Source organism: Glycine max, chromosome 10 (assembly GCF_000004515.6).
Source record: "Glycine max cultivar Williams 82 chromosome 10, Glycine_max_v4.0, whole genome shotgun sequence".
NCBI lineage: Eukaryota > Viridiplantae > Streptophyta > Magnoliopsida > Fabales > Fabaceae > Glycine > Glycine max.
Window position 1 is genome coordinate 46,957,928 of NC_038246.2, and position 17,590 is coordinate 46,975,517.

The 17,590-nt window shown below is 31.5% G+C and overlaps 1 protein-coding gene across 1 annotated transcript; it reads left to right on the plus strand.

The window, feature by feature from the left end:
- The first annotated feature begins 1,765 nt into the window (after positions 1–1,765).
- On the plus strand, positions 1,766–11,794 carry LOC100800580 (MADS-box protein AGL42). Its single transcript, XM_003536440.5, has 9 exons — positions 1,766–2,048; positions 2,400–2,460; positions 2,594–2,778; positions 5,500–5,578; positions 9,712–9,773; positions 9,953–10,052; positions 10,169–10,210; positions 10,344–10,385; positions 11,425–11,794. The coding sequence occupies exons 3-9, from the start codon at positions 2,597–2,599 to the stop codon at positions 11,560–11,562; spliced, it is 645 nt and encodes a 214-aa protein (XP_003536488.1). The 5' UTR covers positions 1,766–2,048; positions 2,400–2,460; positions 2,594–2,596; the 3' UTR covers positions 11,563–11,794.
- Positions 11,795–17,590: the final 5,796 nt, after the last annotated feature.

Consider the following 17,590-nt stretch of genomic DNA (forward strand, 5'->3'; position numbering starts at 1 on the left):
AACGTTTCTCTCTCTTTATTCAGTTTATGTTTACCTGTTCGGCCTAATTTCTGTTCAGTTCATGGTACGTAATTTTTGGACGTCATTCGTTGGGCCCGTGCTATTCCCACCTAACGATTTTGCTTTTTCCACCTCAAATTTTCTTTGTATTTTTTGCTTCTCTGCTGGTTTCGAAACAAAGACTCTTAGCATAGGAATTAAATATAGATGATGGGATAACACAAAATATAAATCAATAAAAAACCCCAAGTTTACTCAACTTCAAACCCTACAAATGTAGGGTGGGAAGAACGAACAATACATAAATACTTAAAGAGTAAAGGGTGAACGGAGAAAAGAAGAGATAGATAGTGACTTCCAATATTTTTATTAACAAAAATTAATAAATTAATAATTGTTGATAAAAAAACATTAAAGAGTAAAGTATAGCCTGAAAAACACATAAGAGTTGATAAAAATGGCACCGAAATAGAAGAGCAGAGACAAATGGTGAATTCCAAGAAAGGAAAAACCAAAAAGAACATGGAAGGGATATTGCTTTATTTTCACACCTTTAAACTGAGGGCATAACTTGGGCAATGATAACAACATCATCTCCAGCCCGCTCCCAGTCATTGTTTTATTCCCAAACAAATGAAAAGAATCCAAATTGGGGTTTACGTCAAACGAAGATCCAGTCGGATTATGAACTAAAATTATTTTTCTTAAAATATTTTTTAAGGAATTAAATATAGTTAAATAATGTTATTTTATTAATTTTATGCTATTATATGTACACTTTCTGATCATGCTCATGTGAATTTTTTCAATTTTAGAAAAGAAAAAGTCGATTCTGTCTAATCCCACCCTGTTAAGAAATATAACAAAATAGAAAATAAGAAGTAAAAAAAAAAGAATATTCAATCCTACAAAAGAACAAACAAAGAACATGGTTCCATTCAAATTCTGGCATCCCCTTCAACCTTTGCAATTTCCTTTTAAAATTTAACGCAGGTTATTTTCAAAATTCCATGCTTTTAAGGTTGATTCTTTCTATGATTTCTTTGATTTCAAGTTTTGTTTAGAACGTAAATAAAATTTTCTTCCTCACTCACTTGCATCGTGCTTGTTCTAGTTTCGTTATTCGTTTTCTTCTATCTTCCGTTTAATTACGTTGCTTGCTATATGTCGTTTAATCTAGTCTTTCGTGTTATATTTATGTTTTTTTTTGCGCTAAATATAATCTGTTTATTTTGGTCAATCTATTATTATTACTTAGTCAAAGTATTCTGTTGATCATCGACTTTATTTCCAATTAATTAGTTTACGTACGTTTTGTTGCTTCCATATTACACCCTTCGTTGTTTTTGCCGGTTAGATATGCAACTTGTTAATCAATCATTTTGTCAAGTTATTTTGACAACACGTAATTCCACAATCTGGAAACTTGCAATTTTCCACGGTGACAGTTCGCACTTGTTCCCAAATAGTAAATTTTGACTACAATCTAGAGTATAGATTATTAGTATAAGCATACAGTGATTATATATATTAATAAATTATTTTTCATTAGACAAAAATCATATTGACATGCTTTTGATGTTTAACATTTTTTTAATCATATAACATTCTTTTAGTGTATTAATTATACTATACTATATCTAAATTTTTATTCTTCATATTCTTAAACTTTTTATTCAAATAGCAAAGGAGGAAGTTTTTTTTTAAAAAAAAACAATTTTTGCCTTAAATAGTTACTTTTATTTTGCCAAAACAAGAGAGACAATTAGGTGATGATAAGAAACCCTCAACGAAAATTCGTTTTCCATATTTCTTTTTCTGATCTCGGTTTCAAGTCAACTGTTGGGCTATCGATTCTCTGGGAGGATGACAAAAATGGATGGAATAAGGAAATACCCTTTTCTGTGGTCTGAGTAACAGCTATCATAAATGCCACTTTACTGGAAGTGGGGATCCTTCTAGCTAGGGTTTCTGGAATATTTGCCACTTCTTTCTACCACTCCCTACACTTTCTCTTCTCTTCTTTAACTTTAACCTCAAAATATTTGGTAAGTTTTGCTCTTCTCTATGTTCCTCGACCTATATATGCTGAAAGCCAGAGCTCTTTTATTTAACTTTTCTATGCTCAGATTGGAATGCTTTAATTTTAACCATTTTGGGAGGTCAATATTTCCCACCACATTAATTTATTTAATATGTCTAAAATAATCTAAAACGAATATTTCTCTGTAAGATCCATTTTGGAGCTCGCGGATCAATAATTATTATTTCTGATAAAACTGAATCATTTTTACTCATGTTCTTCTATTGACTATTATTTCCAAGACAGTATCATTCTGAGTTAGATTGTGGGCTTTAACTTTTAACTCTTTCTTGTTTCAAAATCTTACATTTTCCAGCTTTAGAAAGAACACAAATTAAAGGGAAATTCTTCTTGAAGACGTCTCTTGCTAATTTTTGGTAATATTTTGTTCCTTACTCTTTCTGATTTGTTTTTCTTATTTTATCTTGTTCTTCCATCTAGGGCTTGACTAGAAATTTAACCTCTTTATTGGGGGGGTTTATGTCTTCTTGATTATATATGTATATATAGGAGATGGTGAGGGGAAAGGTTCAATTGAAGAAGATTGAGGATACAACAAGCCGTCAAGTGACGTTTTCAAAGCGTCGAAGTGGTCTTCTAAAGAAAGCTTACGAGTTATCCGTTCTTTGTGATGCAGAAGTGGCTGTGATAGTCTTCTCACAGAACGGAAGGCTCTATGAGTTCTCAAGTTCTGAGTACGTTTTCCTTCACTATTCCAATTTTTCTGCTTAATTAAGAAATAGTAATCCAATAGATATATGCTATGATTGCTCAGAGATATTTATGTACCTGTGATACTGATGTGGAAAAAAAGTGTAGATGGGTTGCTTAATTTGCTGGTTCTGTTGGTAAACTTTGTTAATTTAATTTGTTTCCCTACCTTACATTTTTTGGGTTTGTTGCAGTCTGCAGAAAAAATAAACGAGTTTGTGTGACTTCATATATTTGTGAAATTTTCTACTACTATCTGTGACTAAGTTGTATCGATGATGGGCACTATACTAAAAATTCAATAATTTTCCTGCTTAATTTGTAAAGACTAGTCATTCATTGTACTGGGTTTGGTACCCTTTTGAATTCTAGTCAATTAGTCATTTCAATATTTTCAAGTGATGACAAGTCTATTTTGGTGATGTTCTTCTTCCAGAATACACGAGAGTGATCGAGTGCCTGGTTGAATTTGTAGTTCAAAAACTTGGCACTCCAATTTTTGGTTGTTTGTTCCAATTAATAGTTAGCGTTGTTATAGATATGAAAGTATAAAACCAATCTATCAAGTCCAATTCTCTCAAAGCTTAGTTAATTAAGATGTCAGATATCGATGAAGGCTTCAACTACCCCTTAAACAGTTAATGTAGATCACTAGAACCTATGTAGAGTTTGATATGCAGTATCTTATAGGACGATTTGTTGACATAATCTCTTTTACTAAAATCACTTTAAATTTAAATGTTAAAGCAACTTCATTCAACTTAAATTCACATCTAACTACTTAAAGAAACTTCATTCTTACTACTTTTTTGAACCGTGAGACGTGGAAGTTTTTGGCTTTTGTGGAACAAGGTGTGGACATTTTCATCAAGTGCAGTGTGCAGGCATGTGTTTATGTATGTGGTTTTCCTTTTCCAATAAGCAGTGTTGAGAAGAATATAACTTTTTTCCCATCTTGGAAAGAGGGATTTTACCTAGTATTTACGAACAGTTCTATTTCGTGCATTCCGTACATATTTCTTTCTATTTTAATAAGAATTCCGTACACATTTCTTAATTACCCCATTTTTCTAACATGTCAACAGCTTGGTTTTGGGACTATATATATATATAATATATAACAATTATACATAATTTTTGTGTCGAATAAAATCTGGTCGAATAGTAAGTTATATTTTTTTATAAGGAGAAAACCTGTGGGTTTTGTTCCCGTGTTGAATATCATGGTGCTGTGTGGGCCATTAGCATTGATCAATTTGATTTAACACGTAGGATTATGAGAAGTGACGAGAACGGCACAATATATAGATGCTTTGAAAGACAGCAGAAAACTTTCCCATTCTAGGGTTTAACAGTTATGTACTATTTCACCCATCATCACCTGTAGACTGGGCTATAGCAATGCCATCTCCTTATTTCATTCAAGATCAATAATGTGGTCAATCCTATAACTTAATAACTTATACTAATAGGTTTGGTAAAAAAAAAACTTATAACAGTTCAAATTCTTTTTTTTATTTTTTATAATGGAAGCTGGTCATCAAATTCTTAGTATCTGTTTTATTTTTTTCTTACATTAGGATGGATGGATGCATTTATATTGAATAACGTTGCATGAGGATTTAAGTTAAATCCTCTTGCAGCTATTGTTGTAAAAAAAAAGTTGTGAATACATCTTAATCAATTGTATGTGGGTACGTACATCTTTGTTTTCCTTTTGAAATGTCTCAAATCAAAAAGTTAATTAATTTTCAGTACACTGTAGAGTAGACAATATGCGTGGCTAAATTATTACCTTCGGGCTTCGTCATCTAATATAATTTTAAGGATGAATCTTATTTATGAAGAATTTTTTGTGAGATTATTTGTAGAGATTTAAGTTCTGAAATTTCATAGTTGTTTTTCTAATTTTTGTTTATAAGTAGAAAAGATTCCAACCCTTATGCACTTAGTCACTTAGATAACCAACTACACTGATACAAAGATTTTTTTTTCCCATTTCTATACGTATAGATGGAAAATACATACATCCTTTAATCTAATTTTGCTGAGCTAATTAATGATATTTGTCCTACTTCTAAATAATTTTAGCTTTTAAGTATTTTTTGAAATTTTTTATAGACTGCATGTTAACACAATAAAAGTGTGAAAACAAAGTTCAAGAGCCATTTAGGGTATGTTTGTTTTGCTTTTATATTCCTTTTCAACTGATATGTTGATTAATAATAAAATTTTACTGTTTTTACCTTTTTTCTTCGAAATTTTAAAAAAGGAGCTAAAGTAAAAGCAGTGAGACATTTTTATATTATGAATAAAAACTTATCAATTAAAATTTAAAAGAAAAACAGAAAACAAATAAACACATGCCTAATTAATTAGATATCTAGTTATTATCATAATACTTTAACAGCTTAGGTATCGAGAACATATGCCAGCTGATTGAGTTTTACTAGCTAAAACTTACTGTATATACACAGCTCTATATTAATTTTAGAGTATAATTTTGATTCATGAGTGCAAATTTTTTTCAGTATAAACTAAAAAATCAATCTAAATATGACTTAAAAAAATTATTACAAAGAATTAATAATCTTATATCATATATAACAATTGATAAATAAATAATAGTATTAAAAATATTTACACTATAAATATATTTTAATTAAATTCTTAATTTTAACAACAATTTGTTTTAAATATTTCAGCATGACAAAGATTTTGGAACGATACCGTGAACATACCAAAGATGTTCCTGCCAGTAAGTTTGGAGACGATTATATCCAGGTTTTACTCTCATCTTACACATTTAGAACAATCACAAATAAATTGTATATAACTCTAATGTTTTGTTTGTACCAATCATAATGATCCGACCCACGAAGAATGGCTTAATAAATGGGAGATTGAGATAAATGCATGAAGAATTTAGTTCCATTATTAGGGTTTAATTTTTTTTTTTATATTGATCCCAAAATTGACTTGCACTTCATTCGTAAACCAGTTTTCATGTTTTCGAATATGTATTCCTCCATTTTTCTTAGTAGTACTTTTTACAGGTATCTTTCATAACTATTATTGAGAGAAAATGTTAAACATTGGTAGTAAATTTTGATGGAGAGCATCCATTTCTAGATCTTTCAAAGAAAATTCTATGAATTTAAGTACGAGAAAAAACCATAGATATTTAGGCAGTCAATGTTTTTTTTTTCTAGTTTTTAATTTGTTTTTTTTGGCAAGCAAAGTAATAATATTAAGAAATAAAGTATACAGGGTACTCTAACCCATATGCAAAATTCTTACGAGTCTAGATTATAAGGATAAAGAAAAACAAGCTATAGAGTCAATACGCTAATCAGAAAATTAAGGACGAATGAGCACTACCCAACTCAACTTGACCTTGAATCAAGTCTACAATCTGACCTACACGAACTCTAGAGTACCATGTAAAAGTTAAAAGAAAGGAAGCACCCTGAAACACAATATTATTACTCATGAAACACAATATTATTACTCATGAAACACAATATTATTACTCATGATTCTGGCAGTCGGTAGACCATATCACAATACGCCAAATAAGATGTCAAATAGAACACATCTTTTTCCTTCTAGATAAAAAGCTAATATGGACATAAGAGCAGAAATATCACTAGGCAAAACTCCAGTAACAGCCATGCATAGATTGCATTCCAAATTCGTTTTTTCACTAGATAGATCAAACAAAGGTGGTGACTATCTTCCTCAGTGGAGAAACAAAACACACGAGACAATACTTCTCTTTTACACAAATTATCATGAGTTAATAACCTATCTAGAATAATCCTTCAAGACAATGCAAGCAATTTGAGAAGAACAAAACTCTTCTATTTTTTTTTTTTTGAAAAGTGAGTTCCTTAACACCAGTTGAGACTGCTTAAGAATATACAGGATGATTTAATTATCTATAATATTCCTATACGTATCCTTCTTCCAAATCGAGTGGCCCCACAGTAAGGCAAAGCTCAAGATATTACTGGATCTACCAATAGCTCTTTTCCCACACAAATAGACCTCTCATCCACCTCCATAACCAACACCAAGTATTATTGATCCACTCATCCGATCCATTGCGATCACACAGGCATCCTTATAAAAAGATACTTGATAAAAATGAGGGAAGTCATGTACAAGTTTAACATTGTCAACCCAACATGTGTTGGAGTGTAGTTACGAGAAGCCTCCATATAATTTTATAAATAATATAAATAAAAGAAGTTGGTGTAAATTTAGAGACTGTTGTGGACTGTTAACTCGTTGGCAAGTGTACCAAATCGTTAGAAGTAGTAAAGTTCTCGGAAGTCCGAGTGTCGAATCCAAAGGGACTTTGTTTGTACTTAGATTAATGCAAACCCAATTTAAAAGCAAGAGATAAGAAATTAAAATAATAGATAAAGAAAGATAGAAGATAGAGTAAAGAAAAGATAAGATATTTAAAGATAAAATTAGAAGATAAAAGATTGAAAGATCAAAATAGAAGATAAAATATTTAAATTCTGATATGATAAAGATAACTACTTCTACAAAATTGAAATAAAGGAGAAATAAAATTGCTAAAACCAAACAAGTCTAATCAGCCTAGATATATGGATTCAGGATTTGTCTGTTATCAATAACAGTGAACTAATTCTGCCCCACATCTATCCATCTACTTGCCCCTCATGATGACAAGCCTACCTTAATTACCTATCTTCCAAATGCCCTTTGCAAAGACTCAATAACTAAGATGCTTTAAGATTACATTCTAGATGTTTGCTAAAGCAAGGGCATTGAGGCATTAAGTCATGCTAACCCAATGATTTCTTTCTTTAATTGTTCTATTAAGCGTTACCCTCTCCCGAGTGGCTTAACCCTTAAAACCGATTCACGCATTCATTCCTTATCCTTAATTAGGCTTTACCCTCTCCCGAGTGGCCTAAAGACTAACAGAAAACAAAGCCCGAGATGCAGAATAAGCAAGAAAGAAAAGCAGATAAAAGATACTGGAAGAAAAACCCTCTAAAAGATAACCCGATAATTTCCTCCTTTTAGTGTTCTCTTAAGCGTTACCCTCTCCCGAGTGGCCTAACCCTTAAAACAGATTCAAGTATTCATTCCTTACCCCTAATTAGGCTTTACCCTCTCCCGAGTGGACTAAACCCTAACAGAAAACAGGCCCTAGCTAGGGGGTTTGGCATAGAGGAGGGGTGAAAGAAAGGGAGTAAATGAAACCCCTAGGAGAGGGGATTCTGTGGTGGTGTTTTTTTTCCTAAACTGACCCTCTTATTTATAGGTGCAAACTTGGGCTTGGGCTTTTTCTGATTTTCTTCTTTTTTTCCTTTATTTTTGCTCCTTTTTGCTTGTTGTACCTCCCTTTTTCACATCTGCAATCAAAATTCGAAATTAATTAAATCTTTCTAAATTAAAGCATAAATAATTACTAAATAATTAATTCTAAGTTAATTTTAGACTGATTTTCCACTATTAATTCACTATTATTTAATAGTTATCATGGACTATTCTATGTAGGCATAGATGCGATAAACAAAAATAAAATGTCCTTTAGAAGCTTAGCACGACAATAAAATTCACAAACCAATGCACATACCTCTTCCTTAAGAGTGTCCTAGTCTTTGGCTCTTAATCCCGTCGTAGCTCTATATCGCATCCTTGGTCTCTTCAAAAGATAAAGGAGTTATGATGAACTCATTGTCAACTTGAGACAATTGACTGAACTAAACTCCATCAAGTGTAGGTGATAAAGGTCTAAAAAGGAGGCTTGAGGTTACATTAGAGTCAAACAGTAGATTATGAAATTATGTAATTTCTGTATTGTGCCTTATTTGGGATTTTGTGATTTTTACTATGATTTTGGTAATTAGAACCTTAGCTTGGATTGACTCTCCTTAATGTTGGGTCTTCCTAAGCTTCTAGCTTTTAGTTTAATTAGCTTGTTGGGCCATGGGCCTAATTAGTTAGTAAAGGTATAAATAGGATGTTTTAACTCATTGTGGGAACTTCTGGATGAATTAGGCTATCTAAGAGAGTTAGTTCTCTCTTGATTTTGGATTAGAATTTTTCGTTTCTTATTTTGACGAATACTCCTAAACTTATTAATTGAGTTTTGATTGTGACCTCGTTTCTATTTCTCTCTTTGCCTTTTTGATGTTTTTTCACCTTTTTGGCTCCATTTCTTTGATTACTGATGCTGAATTTGAGATTCTAGAAGGGATATTCATCAGTAGGGCAATCAATAACTGATTTACTGTAGATCTTTTGAAAGTGGTCCTTGGCAGTTCTTCGAATTTCATCCATCTCTTCAAACCAATTGTTGCCTGATTTAAGAGCTAAAATTTGATTTTCCGCCTGCGCCTATTCTTGAGACATGTGAAGAAGGTTGCATTTGCATTGCCTTCTTTCAGCCACAACGCTCAACCTTCTATGAAATTAGGCTTTCCTTTATGCTAAACCAGTGCCATAATTCTACCGTAACGTTCCTCATCCAATCTAGGTCTAATGGAGGCAACATTCCTAAAACCACCACTGCATCCAATGAATTAAGCTCATGAAACGCGCCCTGTAGTTATAGTAGAAACATCATCAAAGCTCTTCTTATTTTAGCTTTTCAAATGATCTTTAAAAAGCTTTAGTTTCTCCTCTAAAGCATCAAGCCATGAACCCTTTCCAACCATCCACCTTAATTGCATTCCATGTACTGTCAGTGCATGGCTTGTGGTTTACAGCTTTTTGGACGTAGTGACAAATCAGACAGTCATAAGTTGATACTTGACACGTAACCGTGTGTTGATAATGTTTCAAATGATATTTATTAGCATTTTTATTGTTTTTGTGATAGTAAGTGATATATTACTAGCTTAATCTTTGTCATCTTTTACATGCAGCAACTGAAGTTAGACTCCGCAAGCTTGGCAAAGAAGATTGAGCTTCTAGAACATTCTAAAAGGTAGCTGAGATTATAGTGCTGTTGCCAGATTAGTTGCTTTATTTCATGAATGCTCTTTTAACATCTCTTTGAGCTATATGTATAGCTGATTTTACATTTGAGTTGTTGTCTGAAATGAGCTGCACTGCTGGCACCTACAGTTTTTGCTTCATTATTTGAAATTGAATATATTCTTCTAGGGAGCTTCTGGGACAAAGCGTGAGTTCTTGTTCTTATGATGAACTCAAAGGAATTGAGGAGCAGCTGCAGATAAGTTTGCAAAGAGTCAGGCAGAGAAAAGTAAGTAACAACACTAACAACCTGAGTAGAGATAACAAAAATTAAGTGTCCAAGTCCTTCTAATTAAATTAATGAGGCAGAGATAAAATTGAGAGATTTTGATCTTGTTTATTCAGACTCAACTATATACGGAACAGATTGATCAACTACGATCCCAGGTAACCTAGCTTATCTTCAGATTTTTATTTTTTTTTTTGGAGAAAAGCTTATCTTCAGTGCTATTTACATGGAGATGCTTACTAGTATTATTGAAATCCTTTACGCCTGACACATTTTCCCCACTGAATTTAGGAGAGTAACTTGCTCAAAGAGAATGCCAAATTAAGTGCAATGGTAAGATTCTGATTTTTCCCTGGTTTTGTCCCATATAGTTAATTATCCCAGATCTTTTATCTTCCAAGAAACAAATAATAAGCAGATCCATTTTAGTTTTTATTACGGTTTACTTATGACGTTTTGTTAAGTGATCATAAGCTGAGGCATGCAATTTGACTTACCGTGTGAAAGTTGTAGTAGTTAACTGGTATATTTTTGTTGTGAAAAATTCCTTAAAAATGGATTTTAAAATTGGCAGAAACCGTTATCCACGAAGGTTTTACTTGCATATTTTTTTTGGCAGAAAAATTTGCAGAAAACCTATTTCTTGCAAATTATTATGTAAAATCCGTAGGAGAATTCCCACGTAATACAGAGATTTCTAGCAGTGTAACTACTTAAATACCAGGCCATTATAGGGACTTATAACGATGATAAGATACTTGTTTTAATGAAATTTGGTGATAACTCCTTGTCAGTCCCTGATCTTTCAGATTTAATTCTGACCTTGTATAATTAATTGAGATTACTTCATTTATAATCTAGTCCTTTACTTTATCTATATCTTTGCAATTATGTCAAAATTCATCAAGTTATTCAATTTATCAAAACATGACCCCAACAGTTGTATAACAAATCAGAAGAATTGTAAGTATTGTTATTTATATTGGTAACATGTCACAAACACATCTTACTTACAAACATCTCTTCAGAGAGAATAAACTAAACCTGTCCTATTTTTCTTTCAAGACATTACTTTTTTTAATAACCTGACTTCTTAAAAATAAACAAGTTTCTCTTATTCTCATGATCATCTTATACACACGATTTGCTTCAATTATCCTCCTTTCCGAAAGATTTCTGGGATTCTTCTTCATTCAACCCATGTACACCTTCTCTTACATGGTGTGATAAAAATAATATAAGAGCTGCATGATCCTCTGACAAATAATGGTTACATTACGTAACTGCTCATCACTTTGTCTAAAATGGGAAAATGGAATCTGTACTTGTGGAAAGGGACACTACCTTTCTAAGCTTTTCTTTTTGATGGCAGTGGCAGAGGGCAGAAAAGTCATCCCAGCAGCAATGGCCTAGACACACACAAGCAGAAGCAGAACCCCACTGTTCAAGTAGCCAGAGTTTAGATGTGGATACAGAACTATTTATTGGATTGCCAAAGCAGCAGTGCTGATTATATGTGTATATTAATCTACTAATCATTTTGCAATATGACAAATCTCAATGTTGTCTCACAAAATATATCCTTTCCTTAGTGTAAAATCTCATAAATCTGTATCCTTCTCTAGCTCATATGTCAATTAATAAATGTTCATATAATTCTTTATTATAATCTGGGCTAGTTTGAATAATTGAGATAAATAAGAACATTGCAAAAGACCAAACGTATCACCGTGATGAATTGAGAATGGAGTCTTTTCAGCATTGATCATTCAAAATCTGTATATTTTTTGTTTACTTAATCGTAGTAATGTTCATTAATTCTCTCTCACTCTCTCTAGCTTTGGGATGTGTAAAGCTTCATAACCGAAAAATTTGAAGCTAGTTAGCGTTAGTGATCTGTATTAGTTCTGATCCCTGTGATTAAAAATGGCTTGAGATGAGTTGCATTGCAGAGCTTTTTGGTTCAGGTCCAAACTTTGGTAGAGAAAATGAGACACCGCATGCAAAACACGAGTTGTTAGTTTCCATAACAAAGCTATCTATTGTTCCTATAAGATGATCCAGCTATTCCTATTTCTGGATTCAAGAGAATTTCTTTAAGAAAGTTCATATGCATGTTACTCCTCGGTTTAGTCTACGCTACACCACACCAAATGGAATGTACCGCTACCTCATCAATTACATGAAGTAAAAGTAAATGGATCCATATTTATAACGACTAAAAAGGTATCTATTTATATTTATAATTTTTTTGACAAAAAGAAAACTCATAATATTTCATTCATAATAATAGATTGAATACAAGATTGAATGAAATCAAAGATATGTTGACTAGTATAAAATCTAGACACTCTAGTTAAAACATGAACAACTTGATTAGAAACTTTACATAAAATTTGAGCTAAGATAATATTTATATTTATAGAGATTTAAAAAATTTTAAAATATAAGGTGAGTTAGATAGTTAAAGGAGAAGAAAAGGAGGAAAAAAAAATTAAATGTTGATTTGACAAAAAAAAAAAATGAAGTGAAAGATAGTTCAGGTGGAAGTGCTCGCTTAGCACATTGTTAACTTGCCAAAGAACTAAAGCTACTAATGAAAAAATCATTAGAGATAAAAGAAAAAGATGGAAAATTTTAATAAAAACTAAAAGCACAAATAATTTTAAGAATAGAAGCTAAAAAAAGGGAGAAAGGATATAAATATCAATTTTATACTATTTGTTTGAAAAGAGAAATAGAAAAGTGTTTTTTTATGAGACCCACAAGAAAAATATTTTCTCCTGCAGATTGGCATGAAACGAAGGGGGAGAGCCAGAAAAAAATCTCTCTTCTTTTTATTTGTTAAAAATATAATTAAAATTTTTATAACATACAAAACTAAACAAATGTTAGGAAAAAACAGCCGACTATAAAATTTAATTTTTTTTAGGTCAAATTATATTTTTAATTAATAATAGAATATTTTCCATGGATATTATTTAAAATTTTCAATTTACATAAACAAGCTGAAAAAATTTTCGTTAATCTTATTTTTATTTATTTAAATGACATATTTTTCATTTTATTTAAATATGATATTTTACTCACTAATTCACTTATAAATTATAATCCATTGAAGATTGGAATTTGGAAGCAACCACTGTTGATATCACAATAATAATTCGATCTCTAAACTGGGTCATCCATCTAGATGCCGTGGGGTTTAGGTAAATTTTTTGTTTGGCCCATTTTTAGATATAGAAGTTTACCTTGTCTCTACCAGTTCTCAATTTGGGCTTTGCTTTTCACCTCACCAGGGAACACACTAGGCCGATATCAACTAGGCCCACATGCATGGTACAAGGTAAATTAGTGAGTCTATATATGTATGTGTATGTATGTCCCACTCCTCTATCTCTCATAATTTCTTGGATAATTTTGCATCAAGAAGGAATGGGGCCTCGGCCATTATTTCATTTTATTTCCCATACTCAATCATGGTTGTTTTAAAAGCTTGAAATTTAAAGTGTAACCTTTTTATATATACCCCGACAGTACTATGAGACATATATATTCTCTATCTATAACTTTGTGCTATGTAAATGTCATGCATCAACAATATGTCCTGTTCTCTGGGATCGTTTGCCCCATTAGGACCCTACCCAGCCTTTAATTTAAGTGTTATAGAGCCATAATAGATGCTCCTCTTTCTATATCTATTTTCCCTCCCTTATCACGTTGAAAGTGTTATAGCATGTACCTCTTCCAGGTAGAGGTGTAAAAATTTCCTCTGATCATAGCTAGATACCCTTTGTCTGTTTTGGCCTCACTCGTGTACGTTTTCCATCGTTTCAAAATGCAAGTCTCAAAGTCTTAACTCTTAATAGAAAGAACAAAAAAAATAATATAAAAAACTGAAAATCTGAGAAAATGACCACTTCAATAGAGTATATGGAATTATATGGTAGGCACGCATGCACAAATATTATTGATTCCAATAGAGTATATAAGTAGTATTTTAGAGTTTTCAAACCCCCCCGCGAAAAATGACCACTTCAAATTTTGAAGCAGGATTCTCTCTCTTCAGATGGATATAATATAACAGAATATGGAGCTGAGCCTACGAGGGTCAGGAATGATGTAAGGGTGGAATCTGCCAAGTTTACGTGCTGTGAAACTGAATCTAGCTCTGAAGATGACATCATGTGCTCAATTAAAAAATGTATTTAATAATATATTAAATGTTCGCATTTCATAATGCACAATAATGCAAATTTATAACGGATATATATAACATGTTCGTTTTCAAAATACCAACATCATTGTTTATTTATTGAGACGTTGGTTGAAATTAGTTTAATGCATGAGTCATGTTCTCATGTCAGTCATCATGCCATATCCAACGATTTGAAATTGTGGAAATAGAACGTACAAGATCGTAGTGGTACTAAAGAAGCATCACTATTCATCTCGATATATTCTACGAAATATGTATAGCTAGTACGTTTTTTGGGCCTCACTTGATATCTCCTTATGGAACCAATGAAATACAGAAAATTATATAGAGTGAACTCCCATTATTTTTTTTTCTCCCCCCAGTTGTTGTATTTAAAGACTATTTTTTTTTTCTTAATGAGATTTTGTAGTCATACAAAAGTTGAGAGTGCATGAAATTTCATGAGTCTTTTTGTAAACAAGTTGAGTATATCAGTGTTGTTTAATTTAGAGGTCAGAGATGGAGAAGTTGAGCACCGAGCTTCTTAATTTGCATCTAATTAAGTTTTGAAGCCAGGTACTGGGGACCACCCTAAAACTAGCCTCGTTCGAAAAAGACACCAAATTCACCTTCCCAGCTATGAGAGAATTATAAGAAACTATTTTCGAATCTATATAGGTAATAGAAACATTTGAAAAGCAAGGGCCTGTGGTCCCTTTTACAATCATGATTACCAGTTGTAAGGTCATCCAAAAATCTAAGTGATGTAAGGTTTTACATAACCGTTCTAGGGCCTGACAGTGAGTGGGTAATTTTCTCAGCAGCAATGACTGGCTTAGATACTGTACACAATGTGTTCCTTAAATGAACTAATTAGGATTAGGATTTGATTGTTGTTTCAAACTGGTTTAGGCTCAATATGACTTTACTCTTAGTGTAATAAGGTGACTTTACTCTTTGATATTAGATTTCTAAGATGAGATCATAAACATATCAATTATCACACCTTCAACAAGACACCTTATTATAAAGATATAAAGAACATTGTCCTCCAAAGGCCTTGAATCTCATACCAAAGAATTCCTGTAATTATAGTGATCACTACTGTGTGAATACACATTTTTCAACATATCATTATTCTAGTGAAATATTTACTAACTTAAGTGTACTTTTTGTTAGTACCTGCCTTTTTTCATAGAGTTTCAACCTTATTGGAGAGTTCAGTGTTACCAAGAGACCTAAAAATTTAGCCAAGACCAAGACATCAACTTAGTCCATCTCATACAAATCATTAATTTCCAAAAGTATCTAGAAAAAAATCTTTATTGAATAAAATAAAATTAACCTTGATAATCTTTACCTAAGATATTAGTCCCGTGGGGGGGTTGACATAAAAAAATAAAAAAACTGTCGGCAAACCTGCATACAACATTGTGGGCACATGGTGTACGAAAGTTAAGGGACTCAGGGGGTCCATCTTCATTTCTGTGTCTGAGCTATTATGACCCATTTTAAGTTCAACACGAGTTGATGCAGATATCAATTATGTTTGTAACTGAATTGGATTGGATTGGAGCAGAGTGAAAGGTACTGAGATGATTTAAATGTTCTTGTTGATCCAACAATTAAAAAAAAAAATATTGAATGGCATTGCATTTTGTTAGGTATTGTAAGAGACGCATGGTACATAGACTCGAGAAGAAGCTTAAAAATTATAAGGGGGTCATTTCTGACATCAATGCTCTGCCACAAATTAACTCAGTCAAATCCCTGCTTCTCTTATTGGCGCTGCAAAATGTTATTGCTCTTATGGATTAGGTGCTCCATAATTCATTTCATTGCTTACTTCCATTGCTCACGTACTTACAGAAATCAAAGTACTACCCTTTCTTTTTCATTTTAATTCACATTTTGCTTGTAAAGAATATGACACTCTATTAATTTGGGATTATTGCAAATCAAGAGTAGGCACAGTTACTTGTACGTCAAAATATATAGCATAATTCTAAAATGTATTTTAAAATATTATAATAGTCTCATTAATTCTGATGCCAACCTGTGTTAAATTTTACGTTAATTGAGATTATTCACTCTATATGATTTTAAGGACATACCTACGTTTTGGCCTGGTACAATTAGGAGCCTTGATTACCAAAAATAGGAGGCAGTGCCCTGAATTATTCTATTTTACTGTTCAAATATTGTAACTCCAATCATTTTACACATCTCAACGTCAAACTTTAGTATCGTCCTAGAAGGTAGATTTTTTGTTCTATCCTCCTTTTGGTAGCCGTCAGTCTCCTTGGCTTGCATCCACCCGTTTTAAGGGTATTTTATTACTGCTTGCATAGCTTTGGACTATCCTACATTCGATCTAAGCATTGATCCTTCACTGCACAAAGTAGGATGCCCCAAGCTATATATACAAGCTAAACGCGAATTATAAAAAAATTAATTGAAATTACTATAGTTAACGTGTATTTATAAAAGAATAAAGTGTTATATATATATATATATATATATATATATATATATATATATATATATATATATATATATATATATATATATATATATATATATATATATATATATATATATATATATATATATATATGAGTATGCTTACTGGTATATTAATTTTTCATTTACATAACTTCTTTTATATTTTTATTTTCAAAAACACTGAAATTTAATTTTTATCACCAAACAAATTAATAAATTAACTAACATTAGGTTATTTAGCCTAACTAGTGGTCTCAAGTTCAATTTTTAAGTATGTAGTTATATAAGTAAAATACTTGGAAAGGACACTTTATTACGCATAATAATTTTATCATGCTTCAGCAAGATTGTCTCTTATAAATGATATATGTGATTTATAAAATAAATTAAAAAAAGAATAAATAATATTTCACATACAATATTTGAAAAGCGTAATAAGAAATTAATATTTTTTAAAGAGTATGGGAAACAATTAAAACCTTTTTAAGCATAAATATAGACTTTCTCATTCATCACATTATTTGGTTGTTTTAGTTTAAATAGTAGAATCGAATTTAAGTTTTGAATATACAAGTTAAATAATTGAGAGAGTTTTATTATTTATAATAATTTTACTTAATTCAAACAAAATTATCTCTCATGTAAAATACTTATAGTCTATAAAATAATTGTCTAGAAGAGAAACCATGTGCACCCGTGTAGGAATAATAAGTGATAATTTGGTAGCTAGAAAAACAAATGATAAGTTTTGACAGAATATTTGTAAAATGATGATGTTCATCACCTTTACTACAGTATTTTTACCAAAATTATTTTTTCTACTATAATATTAGTA

Bases quoted from the DNA above. Each gene is read 5' to 3' on its own strand.
- LOC100800580 (XM_003536440.5), top strand. From the start codon at position 2,597: ATGGTGAGGGGAAAGGTTCAATTGAAGAAGATTGAGGATACAACAAGC. The intron at 2,779-5,499 runs GTACGTTTTCCT...TAAATATTTCAG, and splicing joins TATGAGTTCTCAAGTTCTGA to CATGACAAAGATTTTGGAAC. The intron at 5,579-9,711 runs GTTTTACTCTCA...TTTTACATGCAG, and splicing joins TTGGAGACGATTATATCCAG to CAACTGAAGTTAGACTCCGC.